Source organism: Carlito syrichta, unplaced genomic scaffold, assembly GCF_000164805.1.
Source record: "Carlito syrichta isolate Samal-C Ts95f unplaced genomic scaffold, Tarsius_syrichta-2.0.1 Scaffold303317, whole genome shotgun sequence".
NCBI lineage: Eukaryota > Metazoa > Chordata > Mammalia > Primates > Tarsiidae > Carlito > Carlito syrichta.
The window spans coordinates 213318-233486 of NW_007247413.1; the positions used below are offsets into that span (position 1 = coordinate 213318).

General features: G+C 42.2%; 1 protein-coding gene across 1 annotated transcript in view; it reads right to left on the reverse strand.

Moving 5' to 3' along the window:
- The window catches only part of GALNTL6 (polypeptide N-acetylgalactosaminyltransferase like 6), a 217525-nt gene that overhangs the window by 65916 nt on the left and 131440 nt on the right, over nt 1-20169 (reverse strand). The window contains exon 5 of the mRNA XM_008058390.2: nt 384-605. Within this exon, the coding sequence (XP_008056581.1) occupies nt 384-605 (222 nt within the window). The remainder of the gene's footprint in view (nt 1-383; nt 606-20169) is intronic.

The following is a 20169-nucleotide window of genomic DNA, read 5'->3' on the forward strand; positions in this document are numbered from 1 at the left end:
CAAAAAAAAAAAAAAAAAAGGGTACCTGATCTCAAACCAGGTGAAGTGGGGACCAAAGTGAGGCCCAAACTTTACCTACACAATGACCATTTGTATACCTAACCCTGAGTTGTACCCTACAACTTTAAAATAATAATCTAAAACATCCCATTAGGGAATGAACAGTGGCTGATAGTTCTGAGTTGAGAGCTGACATTGTTGCTAAGAAGAGGGCGGACATTCGTGCACCTGATATGTTGAACATGAGTCCTACTGGGCTGCAGGAGAAAGGGTGAGGGTGTCAATAGCTCCTCCCTCCATCCCGCCCCAGCCCAGGGGAGAGGGCCATGTCTCTGCGGCCACAGCTCCTGGGCCACGGCGGCTGTCATGCAGCTGCTCCTTACCTCCCCCCAGGCAGCAGGCGGGGGCTCCACGGGAGGGTAGTACTTAGGCACGTCCCAGGCCACCGCAGCCATGAACCACTTGAAGTCCTTGCACTTGAGCTGCTTGCGCAACTCCTTCTGGGCTGAGATGTCCCCTGTGGACAGGTGCCTGTACTCAGGTCGCCGCTGGTAGATGTACTCGGCAAACTCGTCCATCCACGTCTCCGCCACCCGCTTCAGGTTCTGTGCAACAGAAGAAACAAAGCAAAACCCAGGTCATTTGTTGGTTTATGTGTTCAAAGCGTGATTTGAATTGCACCAGGATCGTTTGTGTATGCGAGTCAAGGTCTCACTCTGTCGCCCAGGCTGGAGGACAGTGGCATCGTCACAGCTCACCACAGCCTCGACCTCCTAGGCTCAGGTGATCCTCCTACCTCAGCCTCCTGAATAGCTGAGACTGCTGGCATGTGACACAACACTGGGCTGCTTTTTTTTTTGTAGAGACAGGGTCTCACTATGTTGCCCAGGCTAGTCTCGAACTCCTGGGCTCAAGCAATCCTCCTGCCTCAGCCTCCTGAGTAGCTGAGACTGAAGCATGCTCCACCACACCTAGCTTATTTATTTATTTGTTCGTTTGTTTGTTTATAGAGATGGGGTCTAGCTACATTGCCCAGGCTGATAAAAACAACTCCTGCGTTCAAGTGATCCTCCCGCCTTGGCCTCCCAAAGTGCTGGGATTATAGGCGTGAGCTACAGCGCCTGGCTGAAATTGCACTGGACATTGAAAAAAGAAAAGGAAGAGATATCAGGCAGGTTCCAGCTGCTCTGGCCATTGGGTGACTTGTTAACAAGGCAAGTTTCATGACGGCAAGGAGGGTGGTAAGATCAGCCTGTGGCTTCTCAGTCATTTCCGCTTCTGGCTGGGGTTCAATGACCAATTTGGTAATTAATTTGTCAGAGTCAGTAAAGATCCAACTCACCATTATAGCCACTTTCTCATCCCTTTGTTGTATCATGATTACGATTTTTAAAAATTTCACGTTTTTAAATGTGAGCTGAAGGTGTTGAAACTGGAGAGAATGGGCCCCCCTCTAAAGGCATCGATTGCTTAAAGCCCTTCCAGAAACAGGAGTCTTGGGAAGAACGAGGATAAACAAGCCATTCTTCTCTCTCAGCTATAGAGAGACAACCCGACATTACCAAATTCAACACCTGGTGTTCTGATGCTTTCTCTGTGCAGTGGAGATACCGATCAAAATTCAGTAATTCACTGCATGAAGTAGGGTTACAGGGTGCGTCCCAGCTGTTTCCCTGGGGTGAAGGAAGGAGAAGATTGATGGAGGGAAGGAGCATGGTTCCCTAGGGATGGGAGGGCATGTGGGTTTGGGTTCAGGGTAGGAAGCTTTGCCCGTCTGTCAGTTTTGGAATTGAGCAAGTTACTTATCCACGCTGGGTCTCAGAGTCCTCGCCTGCAAATGGCAACAGTAAGGTACACTCCATCAAGGGTGTGGTTGTAGGATTAGATACAGCCACACCCCTAGAGGGCTTAGAACACCGCCTGCCACACAACAGATACTATGAATAGCAGGGCTGTTGTTAGTAATAGTAAGAGTGTGGGGTTGGAAATGGCGAGTATGAGCATTAGACCTGGCTGGACTCTAGTGGAGCTGTTTTAAAAATTTTAATTTAATTTATTCATTATTTTTTTTGAGTCACAGTCTCACTCCGTTGCCCTGGCTGGAGTGCAGTGGCACACTCACGGCCACCGCAGCCTCAACCTGCTGGGTTCAGGCGATCCTTCCACCTCAGCCTTCCAAGTAGCTGGAACTTTAGGCACAAGCCACCACGATTGGCTAATTTTTTGATTTATTGTAGAGATGGGGTCTCAAACCTGTGGGCTCAGGCAGTCCTCTCACCTCGGCCTCCCAAAGTGCTGGGATTATAGGTGTGAGCCACTGTGCCCAGTCTTTTTTTTTTAATTTTAAAGATGTGGAGTACAATTCAGGATTAGGATACAAGTGGACATCGTACAGGTAAGGTCTGAGCCTCCCTTTAGTCCTTACTTCACTTGGTTTGAGATTATTGATGTTATGTGCCACCCTCACCCCCAGGAGTGTCCCGCTACTGCCAATCCCTTTCTAATAGTGTTATGGTAAATGTTTAGGGTCCACTTATGAGTGAGAACATGTGGTGCTCTGTTCTTTGTTTCTGCGATAGATCACTGAGTATAATAGACTCTAAATCCATTAATGTTGCTGCGAAGTCCATAAGTTTGTCTTTCTTTGTGGCTGTATAATATTCCATCGTGTATATGTCCCACATTTTTTTATCCAGTCCAGTTTTGATCAACAGCACGGTTGGGTCCATGTTTTTGCTACTGTGAATAGTGCTGCAGTAAGCATAATGCGCAGGTATCTTTTTTGTAGAATGATTTGTATTCTTCTGGGTATATTACCAGTAAGGGGAATTGCCTGAACCTTTAGGAAAAAGGGTCTGCTGAAAGGAGAGGCTCGCATTGGCCTTCTAGCTCTGTGGTGCTAAGAGGTAGAGAGCACAGCTGCTTTTGTCCAGAAAATGTCGGTCTTGAGGTGGACGTCCCAGGGGCTCTGGTTCTTGTTCAAATTCTGTTTTAGGTACCCTTTGGTGTGAGCACTGACCCACCCCCTTGTCTTATTTGTACTTAGAAGATTAAATGAACATGATGGCCAGGAACCTTAGTGAGATCCAGACGTAAGTGACTGAAGTCAAAACTAGTGATATTTAGGAAAAATTGCTGTATTTTAAAAATGACCATGGACCCTAACTCAGGCCTGGAGCCATGCCCAGTGATCTGTGGGATTTGAGACACAGTCTTGATCTCATATTCCTCATGGGACTGTACGCTTTTCTTACTCTGTCCCAGCACCTGTCTCTCCGATGGGCCTCTCCCCCATCGGACCGTGTCCCTTTCATGCTCCATGGTTACTTGGTGCATGCTGGCACCAAGAAGGACTCGGTTAATACACAAGATGCAGAAAATAGGCCGAATCACAAAGACTGCCCCGATTCCTTGGTTGCCTCTGTGTTCCTTCCTTTCTAAGATTCCGGGTGCTTAGAATTGTAGCTAAGTGATGCTGAGAGTGAGAATTGTCCCCGAGGGATTGTTAGTTGCATTGCTGTGTGTCTCCCAGCCATCAACACCGCCTGGCCCGAATGCTTTCCACCCCTCTGACTTCTGTCTACCTTGACAGGTGACTACAGTCAGCATCGTCTTGTAATATTCTAGCCCTTGCCACTGATTCTGAATTGCTCAATTCATTTGGGGACAGGAAAGGAAACCAGTGGTCTTGGGGCTCCTGCACTGTGATGCCCCCTTTACCACAGACATTCAGAAAACCTCCCTGGGAGTCTGTGATGTCACCCTTCCATTTTGACAAATATTCTGCATGAGATGCATTCTATTTTATTTGTCTTCAGACAGAATTTTAAAAGTGAGAATTAGAATGAAACACAATTAGCTGATAATATTAAAACTTTAAATTTGATTTTAGGTTGTAGTTCCAAACTTTTAAAAAATTAAAATCTGTGATAATTAAATAAAGTGGAAGTATTTAATTTTCATCAATTTACACCTCTTTGATAAGTGCAAATGAGTAAAGCCAAAGGAATAGCAAAAAAGCAGAAACAGAGAGGCAGGTGAATCGGGAATAAAGAACAAGTGACTTCTTTAAGAGGAAATATGCCTCAAAAATCCTCAGAGCTTATAAGAAAGTTGTATCACTCTTAGTGACTTTAGTCAAACTTGGATAAATAAACTCTTTAAAACTATTAATGCCATGAAGTTAAGAGTAGATCTATTTTTTCCATAAAAGGCCTGGCCAGCCTCTTGTTTGGTCCCCAAAACATGCACATGTTCCTCTGGGCATGTTAGTTATTGAATTAATAAGAGGCTATATTATGAAATGAATGTGAGTAAATTCAGAGCATGCATATGTATCTGTTGATAATGGCACTGAAATAGGAACAATTTTAAAAAGTGCTGCTGCTAACAGGTAGCTTTCTGTAGCTTTGGGTTTCTGAAAGAGAAATGGGAATTATTGCCCCTCCCCCCCCAAAAAGGTGGAAGAGACTAATTCCATCAGAAATGGTTCAAAGGGTCATGACAGATGCTAGCCAGGTACGTCATATCAATAAATAAAAGGGCGGGAGTCAACATGCTGGTAAGTGGTCACTAGGGAAACTAGTTTAGCTAAACAGAAGACTGGCCAGGGAGCTCTGCATTACCATCTTCCAATGGAAAGATACTAGTGTGCTGGTTAGGTTTGCTGTTGTCTCAAACACTTTAAAGAAAACAGCAGAGTTGTGGACATACACCAGGAATAATGTCAAATCACTAATCTGTCTTTTGTAGTTTTCCAGGCAACAGTAAAAGAGAAGCAGCATAATAAATACAAAAGCTGCAACAGCTAGTTTCCCTCTAGACACAAGCCTTACATACATATTTAAACATAAATAAAACATCCTGACCATTCCCGCCTGTTTCCAGAGACTCATTAGACCTCTTTGGTTATAGATGCTATGTTTTCGAATGGAGTTTCCTACCAGGAGGAAGCTTTCTCAAGTACCGATGATTATAGTCAAGGAATAGCCCTCACTCCTAAATCATCCAGGTGGTGGGTCAAATAAAATCATTCTGAAGTCTTGGTATTCTGGAAAATAGCAACACACTGTGTTTGTTCATCACTGGAATCATGAGTTAGTACTTTGTTTTGGGCAAAACATTGGAACCACAGTTGAAGAATATTGCAAGCAGTTGCAAGAAGAGTTTCATTATCTTTTATAGGTTGTGGAATAAATTTACTCACTCCAGGAAATAGTACAATCAAATATTTTTATTTGAGTTGATTGGAGTATTTGTATGGGAGTACATAACACATGCTCAAATATATGGAGGTAACGGGGTAGAAACAAAGCCATATTTCTCACTTAAACACTCAGAGTAGTGTAAGCACGTACGGAATCATGGAATGGAAACGTCTCTGTAATATCTCTTGCCAGAGATGGTAAAAAAGAAACATACATCAATCTGAGTTGTCCCATCTCTGTTTGAGATTGAATGAACATTGGCAAAGGCGTGAAGATGCCTAAAAATAGGTCCCAAGTGGAAAGAAAGAGTCAAGCAAGAACCCTGGGAGATCAATGTGTCCTTGTATACTACTGAGTCATCAGAAGTTGCGTTGCTAGAGGTTGTCTTACACACGCAGGACCAGGTGTTAGCTGGAATGCCTGTGTTTTGAATGCTTCAGTCTCAAATCACATGTCCCTGTCCTCCTTAAGACCCCTGTGGAGTTCTAGGGGTCTGTGATCACACATTCATCCTTCACTTCCACACCCTATTGGGAGGGGTCTTTCTCTCTTCCTGGCTTCTTGTTGCTTTCTATTTTCTCTCCTGCAGAGACTCAAATGGGTGTATAGGTTGCTCTCATCTTTCAAACCTTTCTCAGCAGATCAGTTGAGCACGAACTTTTTGCTGAAGATTTTCAGGCAGTGGCAGGGACTTGGATGACGGATAGCACAGAGGATGTTGCAAGACGAAATACTGGGCCACTTGCGTTCTTTTAAATCCTTTCCTTGCTGGAGGGCATTGTTCCCTGGCCAAAATGTCCTCCACCTGTCTTTTGGTTTCCTGCCATGGTACTGTCGTCCACACAATTGTTCTCTTACCTTTCTTTTTAGGGCTGTCCCAGAAAATCATAATTTCTTCCTCCCTTTCATGCAGAGCAATTCAGCTTTCTCATTGTCTGTATCAGGTTCTGATAGCCAGACTCTGAGGGCTGCCTTTCTGTCACCAAAATGTCTCTCCAGGCCTTTTGCTAAACAAGATCATTCCCACCAAAGAGATTAAACAGCTGGCTCTTGAAGTCCACCCAGACCCCGCTTTCTGTTACACGAAGGTTGACTACTGCTTAAGTCACTCCACAGTGGGTCCTGCAGTGCTCTTAAATCCTATTCCCTTGCATGAAATCTCTGCTTATGTGTGCGGCTCTGCTCACTCATTGCCCCTGAAAAAATGCACCGACCCTCTGCCTTTGTTCATACGGTTCTGCTGCCTCAATGTCCTCTCCTGTTTGTTTGATCCCACCCACTCTCTGAAACTCTCTTATTCCTCCCAGTTATTATCAGTTAAAATATGTGGCACCTAGTTAAACTTTAAATTCAGATAAACAACACATAATTTGCAAATATAATTGATACTTGCAATGCTAATATTACATGGGAAATAGGTATACTAAAAAATTACTTGCTGCTCATCTGGAATTCTAGTTTGGCTGGGATCTGTGAAATTAAGTTTAACCCATAGCTGCCCCTTTGCATATTTGGGGTTCTATCTACAGATTTCTTTGTGACCTTTCACATGGTGAACTGTCACATAGCTGGGCATGTAAATAGGCTGTCACCGACTGTTGTGCCAATCATTGAGCTTTGGCCAATGTTCAAATGAGATGCAGATATGGTGAACGTGGAGCTCTAACCAGTCCAGCTGTTTGAGAACCTCACTTCTGTTTTCTGCAGGTTGCTTTCCCTTTTCTGTCCCTAAATCATTTCCTACCACGTGACCATGCTGGAGTCTCTGAGCCCGCTCTGGTTCCAGAAGCCTCCCGATTGATTGAAGCCACCTGATTGGCCAATCATTCCTTGCTCCGTTAAATTCTGTTCCATTTAATTTGTCTCACATTTTTCCTTTTAGCAGTATCCTGTGTTTTTACTTGCTAAATATGGCAACCCTACTCCTGACATACACAATTTGCATATAACCTGCTCCCTGCATGTTATTAGTACATTAAGTGACTGTATATACTTGATGCTACTGCCTAAGCACAGTGAATGTTTCGCTGGTGTGGAAATTGCTCCAGAGAAGCTTCCAGTCATTCTCTGCAGAGAAACCTGCCACAACACACAGCTGTTGTGGTCTACATATGCAATCCCACTGCTTCTGGATGTCTAACAGGTGGGACCCTGCTGGCCCTCTACCTGTGAAGCAGGTAGGTAAGCCCAGAGTCCAATGAAACAGCAGTGCTGGCTGTTAGCCGGTGGTGTGGCTACAGTTGGCTGCTTAGGGCTTCATTCTAACTTCAGTCTTAAAATAAGTATGTGAAGGCTTCTGTCCCTACACATCTGAGCTGGCTTTCATCCTGTCCTGAGTTCTGTGTTTACAAGTGAGACTGGGGGAGAGTGACCCAAACACACTCAAGCTGGAGTCAAGAGATTTTCATCTGCTGGGGAGCACCCGGTATGGACGTCCTGTAACAGTTGAAGAAAGAGTTATGAGACCTGAGGAACACATTCATTTCTTTCTTTCTTTCTTTTTTTTTTTGGTGCAGAAAGCAAATGATATATTCTTTTGTTTTTAAAAGCTGCAGACCTTCCTGAATGATAAATGAAATAAAAACTGTTATTCTGAGCACCTTCTGTGTGCAACACATTGTAAGTATTCTCTCTTTTTACGTCTCCCTTTTCTGGTTCTTTGTGTATCATGACATGCTCCCATATTCAACACAGACTGGCGTTAATCTCTCCTTTCTCTGTGTTGCCCAAATATTTATTAACACACAATACATTCAGCCTCATATCAGCGGTCCTTAGAATTCAAGTCTCATTTTCTTTGCACCACTCGACGCTAAATCTTCCCTTAATTCGAATATTCATCAGGTCTTTGAATTGATTGACCAGGAACATTAAATCACGTTTCTAGCTCAGTTCATAAGGACAAATTGACAGATTGTCTTTAGTGTACAGCATGAGGAAAACAGATAGATTCATTTCTCCTGCTGGTTAATGAAACTGTATAAATCTATCCATTAATTACTGTTGCTTTTGCCAGCAACATTTTAGATCCTACTGTTTGGTTATTCTAAAAATGCAACCCCTGTTCAGTGTCTCAGTGTATTATTTGGGAGTTGATCATTTCTCTGGCCACGGGGCTGACCTGTGCATTTGTATGACGTGGGCAACGTCACATCAGTAGTGTGATTTTTTTTTTTTAAGTCAGGGTCTCACTCTGTCACCCAGGCTGGAGTGTAGTTGTACAATCATGGCTCATCACTGCCTTGGATTCCTAGGCTCAGGCGATCCTTTCTTCTTCAGCCTCCCAAGTAGCTGGGACTATAGACACATACCACCACGCCTGGCCAATTTTTTGATTTTTGATATTTTTTTGTAGAGATCAGATTTTTGTTGAGATGAGGTCTTGCTATGTAGCCCAGGCTGGTCTCAAACTCCTGGACGCAAGTAATCCTCTTGTCAAAGCGCTGGGATTATAGGATAAGGGTGTAATTTTTACGTGTGCACTGGTATGATCCCCACTGGCAAACTGAACTTGTGTCAATATTAAGCTATTGTGATAAGGTGGGTTGAGCAATAGATTACCCTTTCATCAGTTATATTTCTTCTTGTTCCCCCTCCAGAAACTGGTGCTAACGAGCACAGCCAATTAGAAACAGTTTCAAATTTGTCACAGTCATTCCTCAGCAAGGAGTTGTATTATCCTTGTCCCATGATTTTGAAGATGCTGCTTTGATTTGAATTCATTTCTCATCTCCCCTTTGATGCTGAAGAGTGCTTTCCTGGCGAGGAGTTCCACCTCACAGCCCTTTTATCATTGATAATATGATAATGTCATCATGGATACAGCTCAAAAGAGACTCTCTTTAAGAGAGCCCCAACCTCAGTACAATTATTCAGCTGCGCTCTACTTTTCTCTGATCTGAAGATGTCTTTGAAGTCAGTGGGAACTCTTCATCGTAAGGAGAGGAGGCTAATCCAGTCCTACAAGGGGAGCATATGACAGGCGATTTCCTCTCCCTTCTTCCCCAAGGCTGCGAGCGCAGTTTGCAGGTGGCTACCTTCTTCTGGCTGTCTTGAACAAGGGTTATTTTTTTCTTTGATTTTATATTGTATTGTATTTTTGTCCAAATATTTTGTATATTTTTTGTAATGTTGTGACAGCATTTAATGTTGTCAATATCTATGGGACAAACACATCCCTAAAGAAGTGAACAACGTATCTAATTTTAAAAAATGCTTGTAAGCTTAATTTTAAAATCAGCTTTATTTTTATATTAATTTAATTTCAGAGTTGGGGTATTTGTGAGAATTTTCTACGTAATTAAATTGCATGCAGGTGAGGCTTCAGCTTCTAGTAAACCCTTATAGTAGACCTGGTACCCAGTGCATTGTTGTGTGCCCCTTCTCCCTTCTCCCTTCCTTCCTCTAGCAGTGTCTAAAGTCTGCTATTCTTACCTTGATGCTTGTGTCCAATGATCTGGGCCCACTTATGAGTGAGAACATGCAGTATTCAGCTTTTTTGTTTCTGTGATAGTTCACTTAGAGTGATGGCCTCCTGCTGCATCCATGGTGCTGCCAAGGACATGATTTTGTCTTCTTTATGGCTATGTAGTATTCCATCATGTATATGTACCACGCTTTCTTTATCCAGTCCACTTTCGATGGACATCTGGGCTGGTTCTATGTTTTTGCTATTGTGACTAGTGCTGCAATGATCATATGAGTGCTGAGTGCAGCTGTCTTTTTGGTAGGGTGTAAAATCAGCTTTATTGAGGAATAATCGATATCCAGGAAACTGCTCATATGTATAGTTTGGCCCATTTTGACATGTGTATATATCAGTGAAACCATTATTACAAGCAAATACTGAATGCGCCTATCACCTGCAAAGGGTTCTTCCTCCCTCTTTGAAATTCCTTTTCCTGTTTCCTTTCTTTGGTACCTCTACTATCCTCAGGCAACCACTGATTTACTTTTTGTCACTATGGCTTAATTTGTATTTTTTAGAATTGCATACACATAGAATTGTATAGTACGTGTTCTTTTGGTCTGGCTTCTTTCACTCATTCTGAGGTTCATCCATGTGGTCATATGTGTTCATTTTTATTGTATTCCATCCTACAGAGAAGCCACAATTCATTTATCCATTGATGGATGCATGTGCTGTTTCTGATTTTGGGCCATTACAAATTAGGCTGTGTGAGCAGTCATGTACTAGTGCTTGTACGACCCTTTGCTTTCATTGTTTTTAGATCAATATGTTGAAATGGAACAGTCGTTCATATTCTAGTATGTGTCTAATGTTTAAAAAAACCTGCTGAATTATTTTCCAAGGTGGTTGTACCATTTTAAAGTCACATCAGCAATGTATGAGAATCCCAGTTACTTTAACACTTCGTAAGGTCATTCTTTTTAATTTTGGCCATTATACAATTATGTAGTGGCATCTCATTGTGGTTTTAATTTATATTTTCCTCATGGTTGATGACGTTAATCCTCTGATCATGCACTTATTTGTGATCTCTATGTCTTCTTGGGTGCCGTGTCTGTTCAAATCTTCAGTTCATTTAAACAATTGGGTTGTTGGTCTTAGTAAATTTTGAGAATTTTAAAATATATTGTGAATTTAAGCCCTTTGTCAGAAATGTGATTTGCCAAACTTTCTCTCAGTTTTTTCTGGTCTTTTTATTCTCTTAGCAATGCCTTTGATGAACAGGAGGTCTTAATTTTAATGAAGTTCAATTTAATAATTCTTTTCCTTCCAAGCATAGTGGCTTTGGTGTCTTGTCTAAGAAATGTTTCCCTAACCTTACACAAATTTTTCTTTTTTTCAATCCTTTGCATTTGAGTTCTGTGATCCATTTTGAGTTAATTTTTGTATATGGTGCAATATGTAGAGTGAAATTATTTACTTTTTTGGGTAAGAATACCCAATTGTCCTACCATGATTGGTTGAAAAAATGCTATCTTTTTTCCACTGTATTGCCTTCATATCTTTGTTAAGAATAAATTGCTCCTGTGCAGTCATTCCTTTCTAGGCTCTCTGTTCTCTCCCAGACATGAATTCTTGCACACATCCATCAGGTTGTGTGTTTGTGGTTATTGTTGGGTTGTAGGAGTTCTTTACATATTCTGGATATTAGCCACTTGTCAAATATATAATTTTAAAATTTTCCCTTTCATTCTGTGAGCTTCTTTTCCACTTTATTGATGATGTCTTCTGATGTCACTTTATTGATGATGTCTACAAGTTTGCCCACTTTTTAAGCTTCGAATGTGCCACGTGAATAATCATACCCCTTAAGATAAAACGAGGCTGAATGTTGTCAACGTAGGACTGTTAAACAGAAACAACTGTATTAATTATCTGTGGATAAAGAACAAGTTACTCGACCACTGAGTACTGTAAGACAATCATAAACATTTTTCATCATTTGCAGCTTCTGTGGGTCAGGAACTTGGGGGAGGTTTGGCTGGGCAATCTGCCTCAGATCTCTCGAGAGTTCCAGTCAGATGCTGGCTGAGGACACAGTGGTTTTCGGCCTCAGTTGGGGCTGGAAGATCTCACTCCAAGGTGGCTGACTCACATGCCTGTCATGTGAATAGGAGGACCCCACTTTCCCCCACATGGGCCTTTCTGCAGGACTGCATGAGTATCTGCAGGACTTGATCACTAGCTTCTCCCAAAGCAAGAGAACAAGGGGAGACTGCACTGTCTTTGATGTCCTAGTCTGAGAATTAAAGATGAGGATAACAGAATAAAAGGAAAAATATGGTTTCTGGTTTTTAGTTATCCCTGAAGACTGAATTTCAGTTTTTGTTAACTTTTTTTTTTGCTAGGATTAATGATCAGAATATGCTGGAATAATTCTACATGATTGATTTTTTTGAAGCTTTGGGAAAGTGGAGATCAGAAGCTGTTGGGCCTGTTGGAGACAGATGGTAGAAACAGGTCTTTTGTGTTCACGTGAGTATGCATGGCCCCTAGTTAGGAGATGGCCATCCTGGCTGAGTCTTCCCAGGGCTCAGAGAGGTTCTGGCACTTTGAGGACTGAGTCTTGGTTCCTCCAGAGCAGCACCACCTGCTGAAAGTGGGGGGCTCTTGCAAGGGGAGTAGTGTGGGTTCTCCATAGCATCATGGCGGGGGACAGGACAAGCAGAAGCAGATGTAAAAGAAGCTGATTGGGTTGGTGCAGAGTGCCAGAGCTTCTGACAATGGGTGCATGAGCATGTGCGGTGAAGCCTTTTGGGAAGTCAAGGGATGCTTGGGGGGCAATCCCAAGGGCATTCTTTCTGGCAATCAAGCCACTGGTGTCTCTGCCATCACTACTTGGGTATAAACTCAAGGATGACCTTATTTCTAGATGTTGATTATTAATTCATTTTGCTACATTTTATAAACCACAACCAGCATTTTCTAACCATCATCCAAAGAGATTATCAAGATCTCTGTTTTATCACCAGACCAGCCACAACAAGCATTCAAAGAGGGGAGCTGCAGCATTTATTCCAGTTGTTATTAGCAGGTCCTGTTTTATTCCCCATATTTTCAAAACAGGCAGAAAAAGCTTCTATGTTTGTAATTGTTCATTATAGATTTCTTAGATCAAAATTATGTCTGTTCAAAGTTTAAGTAATCTGTGAAATGTTATTTCTATTATCTGCTTTCAAAATTAGAATATCAAAAGCATCCAGACAACTCAAAGTTGCTTTTTTTTTTTTGAGTCAGAGTTGAGTCTCATTCTGTCACCCAGGCTGGGGTACAATGGTGTCATCACAGCCTAACCCCCCTGGGCTCATGCAGTCCTCCCAGTTCAGCCTCCAGAGTAGCTGGGACTATGGGTCTACAGGTGCATGTCACCATGCCTGGCTTATTTTTAAATTTTTTCAGTAGAGATGGGGGTCTCACAATGTTGCCCAGGCTAGTTTCAAACTCCTGAGCTCAAGCAATTCTCCTATCTTGGCCTCCCAAAGTGCTGGGATTACAGGCAGGAACCACCACACCCAGATCCATTTGGTTTTTGACCACTTCTCTGCTTACAAAATACCAACTGGCACTATTTTCTCTATCTCAGCTGGTGCAACAAAGGAGATATACCTGAACTGGAATCGCAATTGGAAATGACGCTCTTGCCATTTGCTAGCAAACTGTTAGAAACAGGGGCGGTTGGAATGGAAATGAAATAGCAGAGACCCCAGCTGAGTATCTCCGTGCCATCACACATCTCTGGGAAGACGCCAATTCCACGCGTTGAGTCCCTCCTCACCAGGTGCTCCTGTGGCTTTGTCATGGTTTGGGGTGCCAGAAGGCCAGCCCAGCGCCCCCTTGCAAGGGCTGCACTTTTATATATTGAGATCAAGGCATGCTAAAATATTTTATATGTCCTTAAACTTCTGCAACTTTTGTAACAGCAGGGCTCTGTTTTATCTGAGCAAGTGTTCTCCTTCCTGAGAGTCCAGTGGAGTTTTGACTATGTGAATGTATTCAGTTCTAACAGGGATGATGATAAAAATGCAATTATAATCTTCCCTAACCCACAAATCAGGCTCGCCATGGAGTTTGTTTCTCAAGTGCTGTGAAAAAGAAAAAGCTATATAAATGCTAAATAACAACATAAAGGACCAAGGTGCTCTCGATAGGAGATAGGAGAAAGAGTAACCAAAAAAACAGACTGGAAAAGGGACCATAGGAAATACAAGACAGATCCCACTTAAATTTCATTAAGGATGACAAAGTAAAATAACGATTAATCGTAACAGTCACTTACCATGCAAGTACCTAGGATCATCATCATATTATATTTACTCTATAAAATATTCCAGTGGGTGTAAACAAAAACTAATGTAAAATGTGGTCCTCTTGATAGTCCAAGAAAGGCTGAATGTTGTCCCCACAGCTTGGGGACTGCCTGACTCAACCACACGCTCTATTCTTCATACTAGAAAGCATCAAATAATTGATTCACAAGTCATAGCTGAACTGAAACTTGGGAACACATCAAGGAATGTTTGAAACAATTAAATTGAGCAAAATGTCTTAATATTGGAAAGAACATAGCAACTGTGGGAGCTTTTGAGGAAAAAAAAAAGTAGCGCAAATGAATAGGAAGAAACTAAACTAAATGATAAATGATAATTTTGGAGCTGGGCACAGTAACTCATGATTGTAATTCCAGCACTGGGAGGCTGTATCTTTCCTAGAACCTCAATGGTTCTAGGCTGTGGGAGGATTGCTTGAGACCAGAAGTTTGAGACCAGCCTGGACAACATAATGAGACTCTATCTCTACACACACTTTAAAAAGAATTAACTAGGTGTGGTGGCATGTGTCTATAGTCCTAGCTACTCAGGAGGCAGGAGGAGCACTTGATCTCAGGAGTTTGAGCCTGCAGTGAGCTATGACCGCTATACTCTAGCCTGTGCCACAGAGCAAGACCCTGTCTCAAAAAACAAAACAAAACAAAAGATATACTAAGTTTTAAAATAATGTTTTTATCTAATATATTTTTTCATGATATTTCGAATGGGCAAGAGGCAGCAACTGTCAGCAATGTGCTATTTTCCTTTCTTTTTTAGTGTCTGTGTTTGGTATGAAAATTCTATGCTTTACCTCCATATTGTTTAAAAATTTTAATGACAGTGTATAATTCTTTTATGTGTTAAACAAACAAAATATATGGATATTTAAAAAAGAATTCTACTCCCAATGGGTTGGGAATTAAGGGAGCAAATGGGGGCCGAGCGGGGTGGAGAGCAGATTTGGGTTTTGGGTTTTTCCAGCTCCTCTCTGTGGGTCCTTGGCAGATGTGATAGTTGCACTTTCCCTTATTTCTCTCATTCTCAACACAAGCAGGAATCACCTAAGTGTACAAAAGGACACATGATCAAAGCGCGAGTAGGAGCGCTCTACCAGTGAGCGTCTCCAGCAAGGAGGCGTGTCCTAAAGGAAGGAACATCACGTTCCAAAGGGATGACTCTATCAAATTGACATGGCCTGATGCTGTTGGCTTAAGATCTGTGGGTGCTGCATGCATTCCCAGCACATGGTAGGCACATGACAGATATTTATTGATAGAATTTCTCTAGCCTGGGCCTTCTTGGAGGCTAGTGATGACATTACTCTTCATAGAGTACGATGAACTCATCATACTTTAAAGATGTCTCAAGTCATTATTGTCATATAATACATTTGATTGATTTTTAGGGAGGATATCGTGGAGGATAATGAAACATTACTTATGGAAGATGCCTGAATTAAAAAAAAAAACAAACAAAAAACAACCCTATCTCAGTAAGCAGAGGGTATTACATTTTAAAACGTGGCCAAAAGGAGAGAGACACAAACACAGGATTGCAGCGTGTGAATCAGGCTTATCCTTGCCACAAACAGTAGACAGTCACATTGTATTTTTTTGTTATAGTGTAAGGAAGTTATTATTTTCAGAGAGATTGCCTCTGCACAAAAGTCCTAGCCGTTTATGTGGCCTGAGTCTTTGAGGAAGATGGGTCATTTCGTGTTTTTTGGGAGAAGGTCCATGATAGGCTTACCATGCCCCTGAACTCAGTGATAGTTCCGAATAAAGCATGTGAACCCTATAGTTTTAAGAGTGGTGGCAGAAAGTGCTGGCTGAGGTGGACGTCTGAGGTTGTCTTGCTACGGCTCTGATTGACTGGGCAGCTTTATGAGAGTCAACTGATTTACAGTCTTTGGGGAAGAAAGGTCAATTTGTGGGAGTGTAGATTTCCCATTTGTCACCATAGTTTACAGCCTTGTTGGTGATTTTATTTTTGGATATCAAGCCAGTCATTTTGGCCATGTTGATGCTTTTCCTCGACTGATATATTTTTCTGACATTAACAAGGGTGAGCTACGTATGTCAGACATTGTGCTCCTCTGTTTCAGATATTCCAGGCTGGGATGGGTGCCACCATGGCCGGCAATGAAGAAGCTGATTAATCAACTAGGGGAATTTTACATCAAAGCCCTCTTCCTCCGTCTCCTCCTCCCTCTCCTTTTCCCCCCTCCTCTTCCTTGTCCCCTTCTCCTTGCTTCCTCCTTTCCCTCTCCTCCTCCTCCCTTTCCTCTTCCTCTTCCTGCTCCCCTCCCATGCCTCTCCCACCCCCATTAAGAGTCTGAGATGATCTATGGAGTTAGCAGAGCTGGATGTCACCAGGGAGATGGCAACAGAAGCACATTTAGAATTCATTTCACAGCTGATAGAGGCAAAATTGCGATTCTCCCTGAGATTTCAGATTTAGAACTTTGTGCCTGTGAAGTAGAATAACCATAGAAATCTTCAAAGGTCATTACACTCGGCTGAGAAGCCCTAAGTAACTGTCTAAAGCCAAAAACATTTGTAACTTCGTGTAGCCTAGAGGGTCATGAAGCATAAACTGTTAACACAAACACAGAGCATGGCATTTATAAAATAATACTATGTGCTACATAGGGTATAGGCTTCCTCTTCTGTTAAATCACGATGCCAATTATAAGCCGACAGACTATACAAAAACAGTTTATAAGTAAAACTGTGTGAGATACAGATCTCCTTCTATGAGGAGCTTGGTTATTTCCATTTAACGCTTTCCTCACCCTTGTGCTATTTTGGTATTTTCATATGTGGATTGTTGTGTGGTGTGGACTCTGTCCTACTGTCAGGACCATTTGGTAAGAGAAGTTAGGATTTGTGTTTGATCTGCTCATCACTTAAACTTCCAGGACCTGGCATGGAGACTGGCATAATGTAGAATTGTTTTCAGAAATAAAAATTTATTGATAAAATCTGGCCAATGTTTTGGTGGTCTCTTAGGATTCTGGATAGAAAGCCTGGGCATGTCTCCCCAGACCTGTCTCTTCCTGTGCCCATGTAAAGGCTGTCACCTAGAATCCACCTTTCCTAAAGCTGGTCTCAGTCTCTGTCCCTCTGTTCTTCCTCGCATTCCCATTTTCAGACTGAGGTTGTTTTCTCTCAGATGCTGAGATGGAAACCTCATAGTCACATGTGAGTTCTCCCTCCCGCACGGTGCAGCAAGTCCACAAAAATATTTTATGTAATTATCTCTACAAATGCTTACTGCATTCGGGCCGGGTGTAGTGACTCACACCTATAATTCCAGCACTTTGGGAAACCAATGCAGGCGGACTGCTTGAGCCCAGGAGTTCAAGACCAGCCTAGGCAACATAGCAAGACTTCATCTCTATAAAACAAACAAACAAACAAATGTTTCTTTCATTCAAAATGTGACTTTCTTTAGTCTTTCTTCCCCTTAATATTTACTTGTTAATTGATCCTTCCATTTCACCTCTTCTATTTTTAGTTACCCTAGCATTTCCTGTTCAAAATCCCACAGTCTACAAATGGCAGTGGTCTACTCCAGGATCCTTCCAGGCTGTCTCCAGTGTGCACGCACAGTTCAACTCCACAGACCACATATAGCCCTCAGTCACTCTCTGGGCCTGCTCATTCCTGCCTGGCCTTTACTCATGCTATGCCCTGCCACAGGCGCCCTGGCTGCTCCCAAGCCCTCTAGAAGGGGTGGTACGGCTAGGAGCATGGGCTTTGCACAGAAAGACCTTGGTTCCTATTCCCAGCTTTACTCATACACTATTTTACCTCTATCCCTTTTACTGAGTTAACATTTTCAAGAACTAGGAAACGGCTTGAACGACTAGACTTTTATGGGATTTGACTTTTTTGGTTTTAGTTCTTATCCCTGAAACCTGGAAACATCTAAAGTCTCCCATGTTCTTGAATGGCTGCCATGAAACGCAAGGTGAAATTTTAGCATTAAAAAGGATCCATACCATGTCAGAGGTGAAACGCAGAAGCTTGCAGTTCCCTGATTTGCATTCTCTGATGTCCCTCAGAAACAAGGTAGGGGCTAACCTTATCTCCTCTTGACACTCAGGAAGGGCAGCTATGTGTGCTTCCAGGACTCAGTCTGGGAGGGCTGGCCTCCGCAATGTAACCCCTGGGAAAATGTTCATAGGCCAAGTTCCTCCCATGAAGATGACTGTTGTGCTATAGCAGCTGGTGTGTCCCATTGGGTGACTGCTCTCCACATCTGACAAGTCCCTGCTACAAGAGCCATTTGTCTTAGGTTCCCAAACATGCTGACATTCAGAGGAAAATCTGTGAATCTCTCCCCCATGGTTATGGCTCCTTGGGAGTGTGCGTGGCTCACGTAACCACCTGTTGGAACAAAGCATCTTCCTTGAGACTCTTCCACCCTCTGGCATGTGAAGCATCACCCTGTGGGCCTTCACCGAGGGGCTGCTCACTCTTCTGTGATGAGGGACCATCAATGCCATCCCAAAGGAAGGATGATGTCATCACAGCCCTGGTGTCCTTCTTGTCCCCCTGCAACTCTAGAGACAAACATCCTTTCCCTGAGAGACTCACTGTTTGTTCCCAGTGAAAAGATATCATAACTGTGCCCTGTGTACTGACATTGGATGTTTTTTACTGAGTCAACTCATTTTTTACTGAGTTGACTCAGTAGAAACATCCAGGCTTGTTGATGACAAGTGAATACTCTGATTCTCACATGAAGCTGAATTGTATGTCAGTGTGCCCCAGATTTTTGCATTTTGTGGGAAATGACATAGTGATGCTAATTTTTGTTTCTGTCAAATAAGGGCGCTAACCAAAATTTACTATCATGGATCTTGTTGTAATAAAAGAATACAGAGCTATCACTGCATAAAGGAGATGCTATCCAGTTGAACAGACCAATTGAGCAGACTTAGTCTTGTGATTATGACTTTTCTCAGTTTGCTGAGGTTGGGTGAAAACTTGGTCAGGCATTGGCTCTGGTCACTGGTCCTGAGTTTGGGATCCACTGTTCCGTGATACTCGGTAATTTAGTGGAGAGATCCTTGAAGATCCTCCTTCAAGTCTTTTAATTTGACAGGACCAGAGAGGTCACAGCTATGGTACCATGTCCTTCCTTCCTCTGTGCACATGTAACTTTATGACACATTTGATCTAATGGTTGCATATCTGGGCATCTTGTCTCTTCCACCCAGGTTGCAAAGCTAGGTAGATAGAAGGCACTGAATTACTAATTATTTGAATTTATTTCTGTAATACACATTGGTATGCTGTTTAGTACGCCCTGCAGGAGGCTGTTCACACATTTGTGTGTTTGTGTGTGTGTGTGTGTGTGTGTGTGTGTGTGTGTGTGTGTGTGTGTATGTGTGTGTGTATTTTGGAAGTCTGTTCGATTTCCAAATTTATGTAGGTGCATAAATGAAAGGTACATAATTCTCACTTTTGCAGAATTAAATGAGCTTTGCAGAGTAGGAAAACAAGTCTTTGGGGTCAAGTCTCTACCCTTTATTTTCCATTTCCTAATAAAGTTAAAAGATTAAAATACTGATTGAGTAGCTGTGGCCCTGAGCTTGAAGCATCTTCAATGTCACTCATCATTTTTGATGATTTAGTAAGAATGTAGGGTGTAGTGAGGTGGTTGATGTGTTCTCACAAAATGTCAGAATTGTTTTTCATTTTAATGTACTTTTTTTTTAACTTAAAAGATCATAAAATGTTCCTCAGAGTGACAGTTGAGCTTCAATATTTATGACTTTCTGATTGCTCTAGCAGTTTATAAAAAAATGAGTCCTCAAGTAAAATTTGAGTGGAAAAGATTAAAATCCAGAATTATGGACTTGTTCATTTGACTGAATACTCACTTTTTCCTAGAAGTTTTATGTATCAGCCCCAATTTCCCTATATTTGACAGTCCTTGAAAAAAGTACTCAATCCATTTCCTGAAAATATATGAAGAGTTTTATGTTTTGAAAATGAACCCTTTTGGATCAGTATCACGTTGTCCTTACAAGCCAAGCACACCCACCATCTGTCTGGCAAATGAATGACTCATTTTGGGGTGCAAGCTGGAAAGCCAATGGATAAACGAAAGTGGAGAAGTGGCAGAACACCCTAAACTTTAGGGATTTTAAACTGCTAAGATATATGAT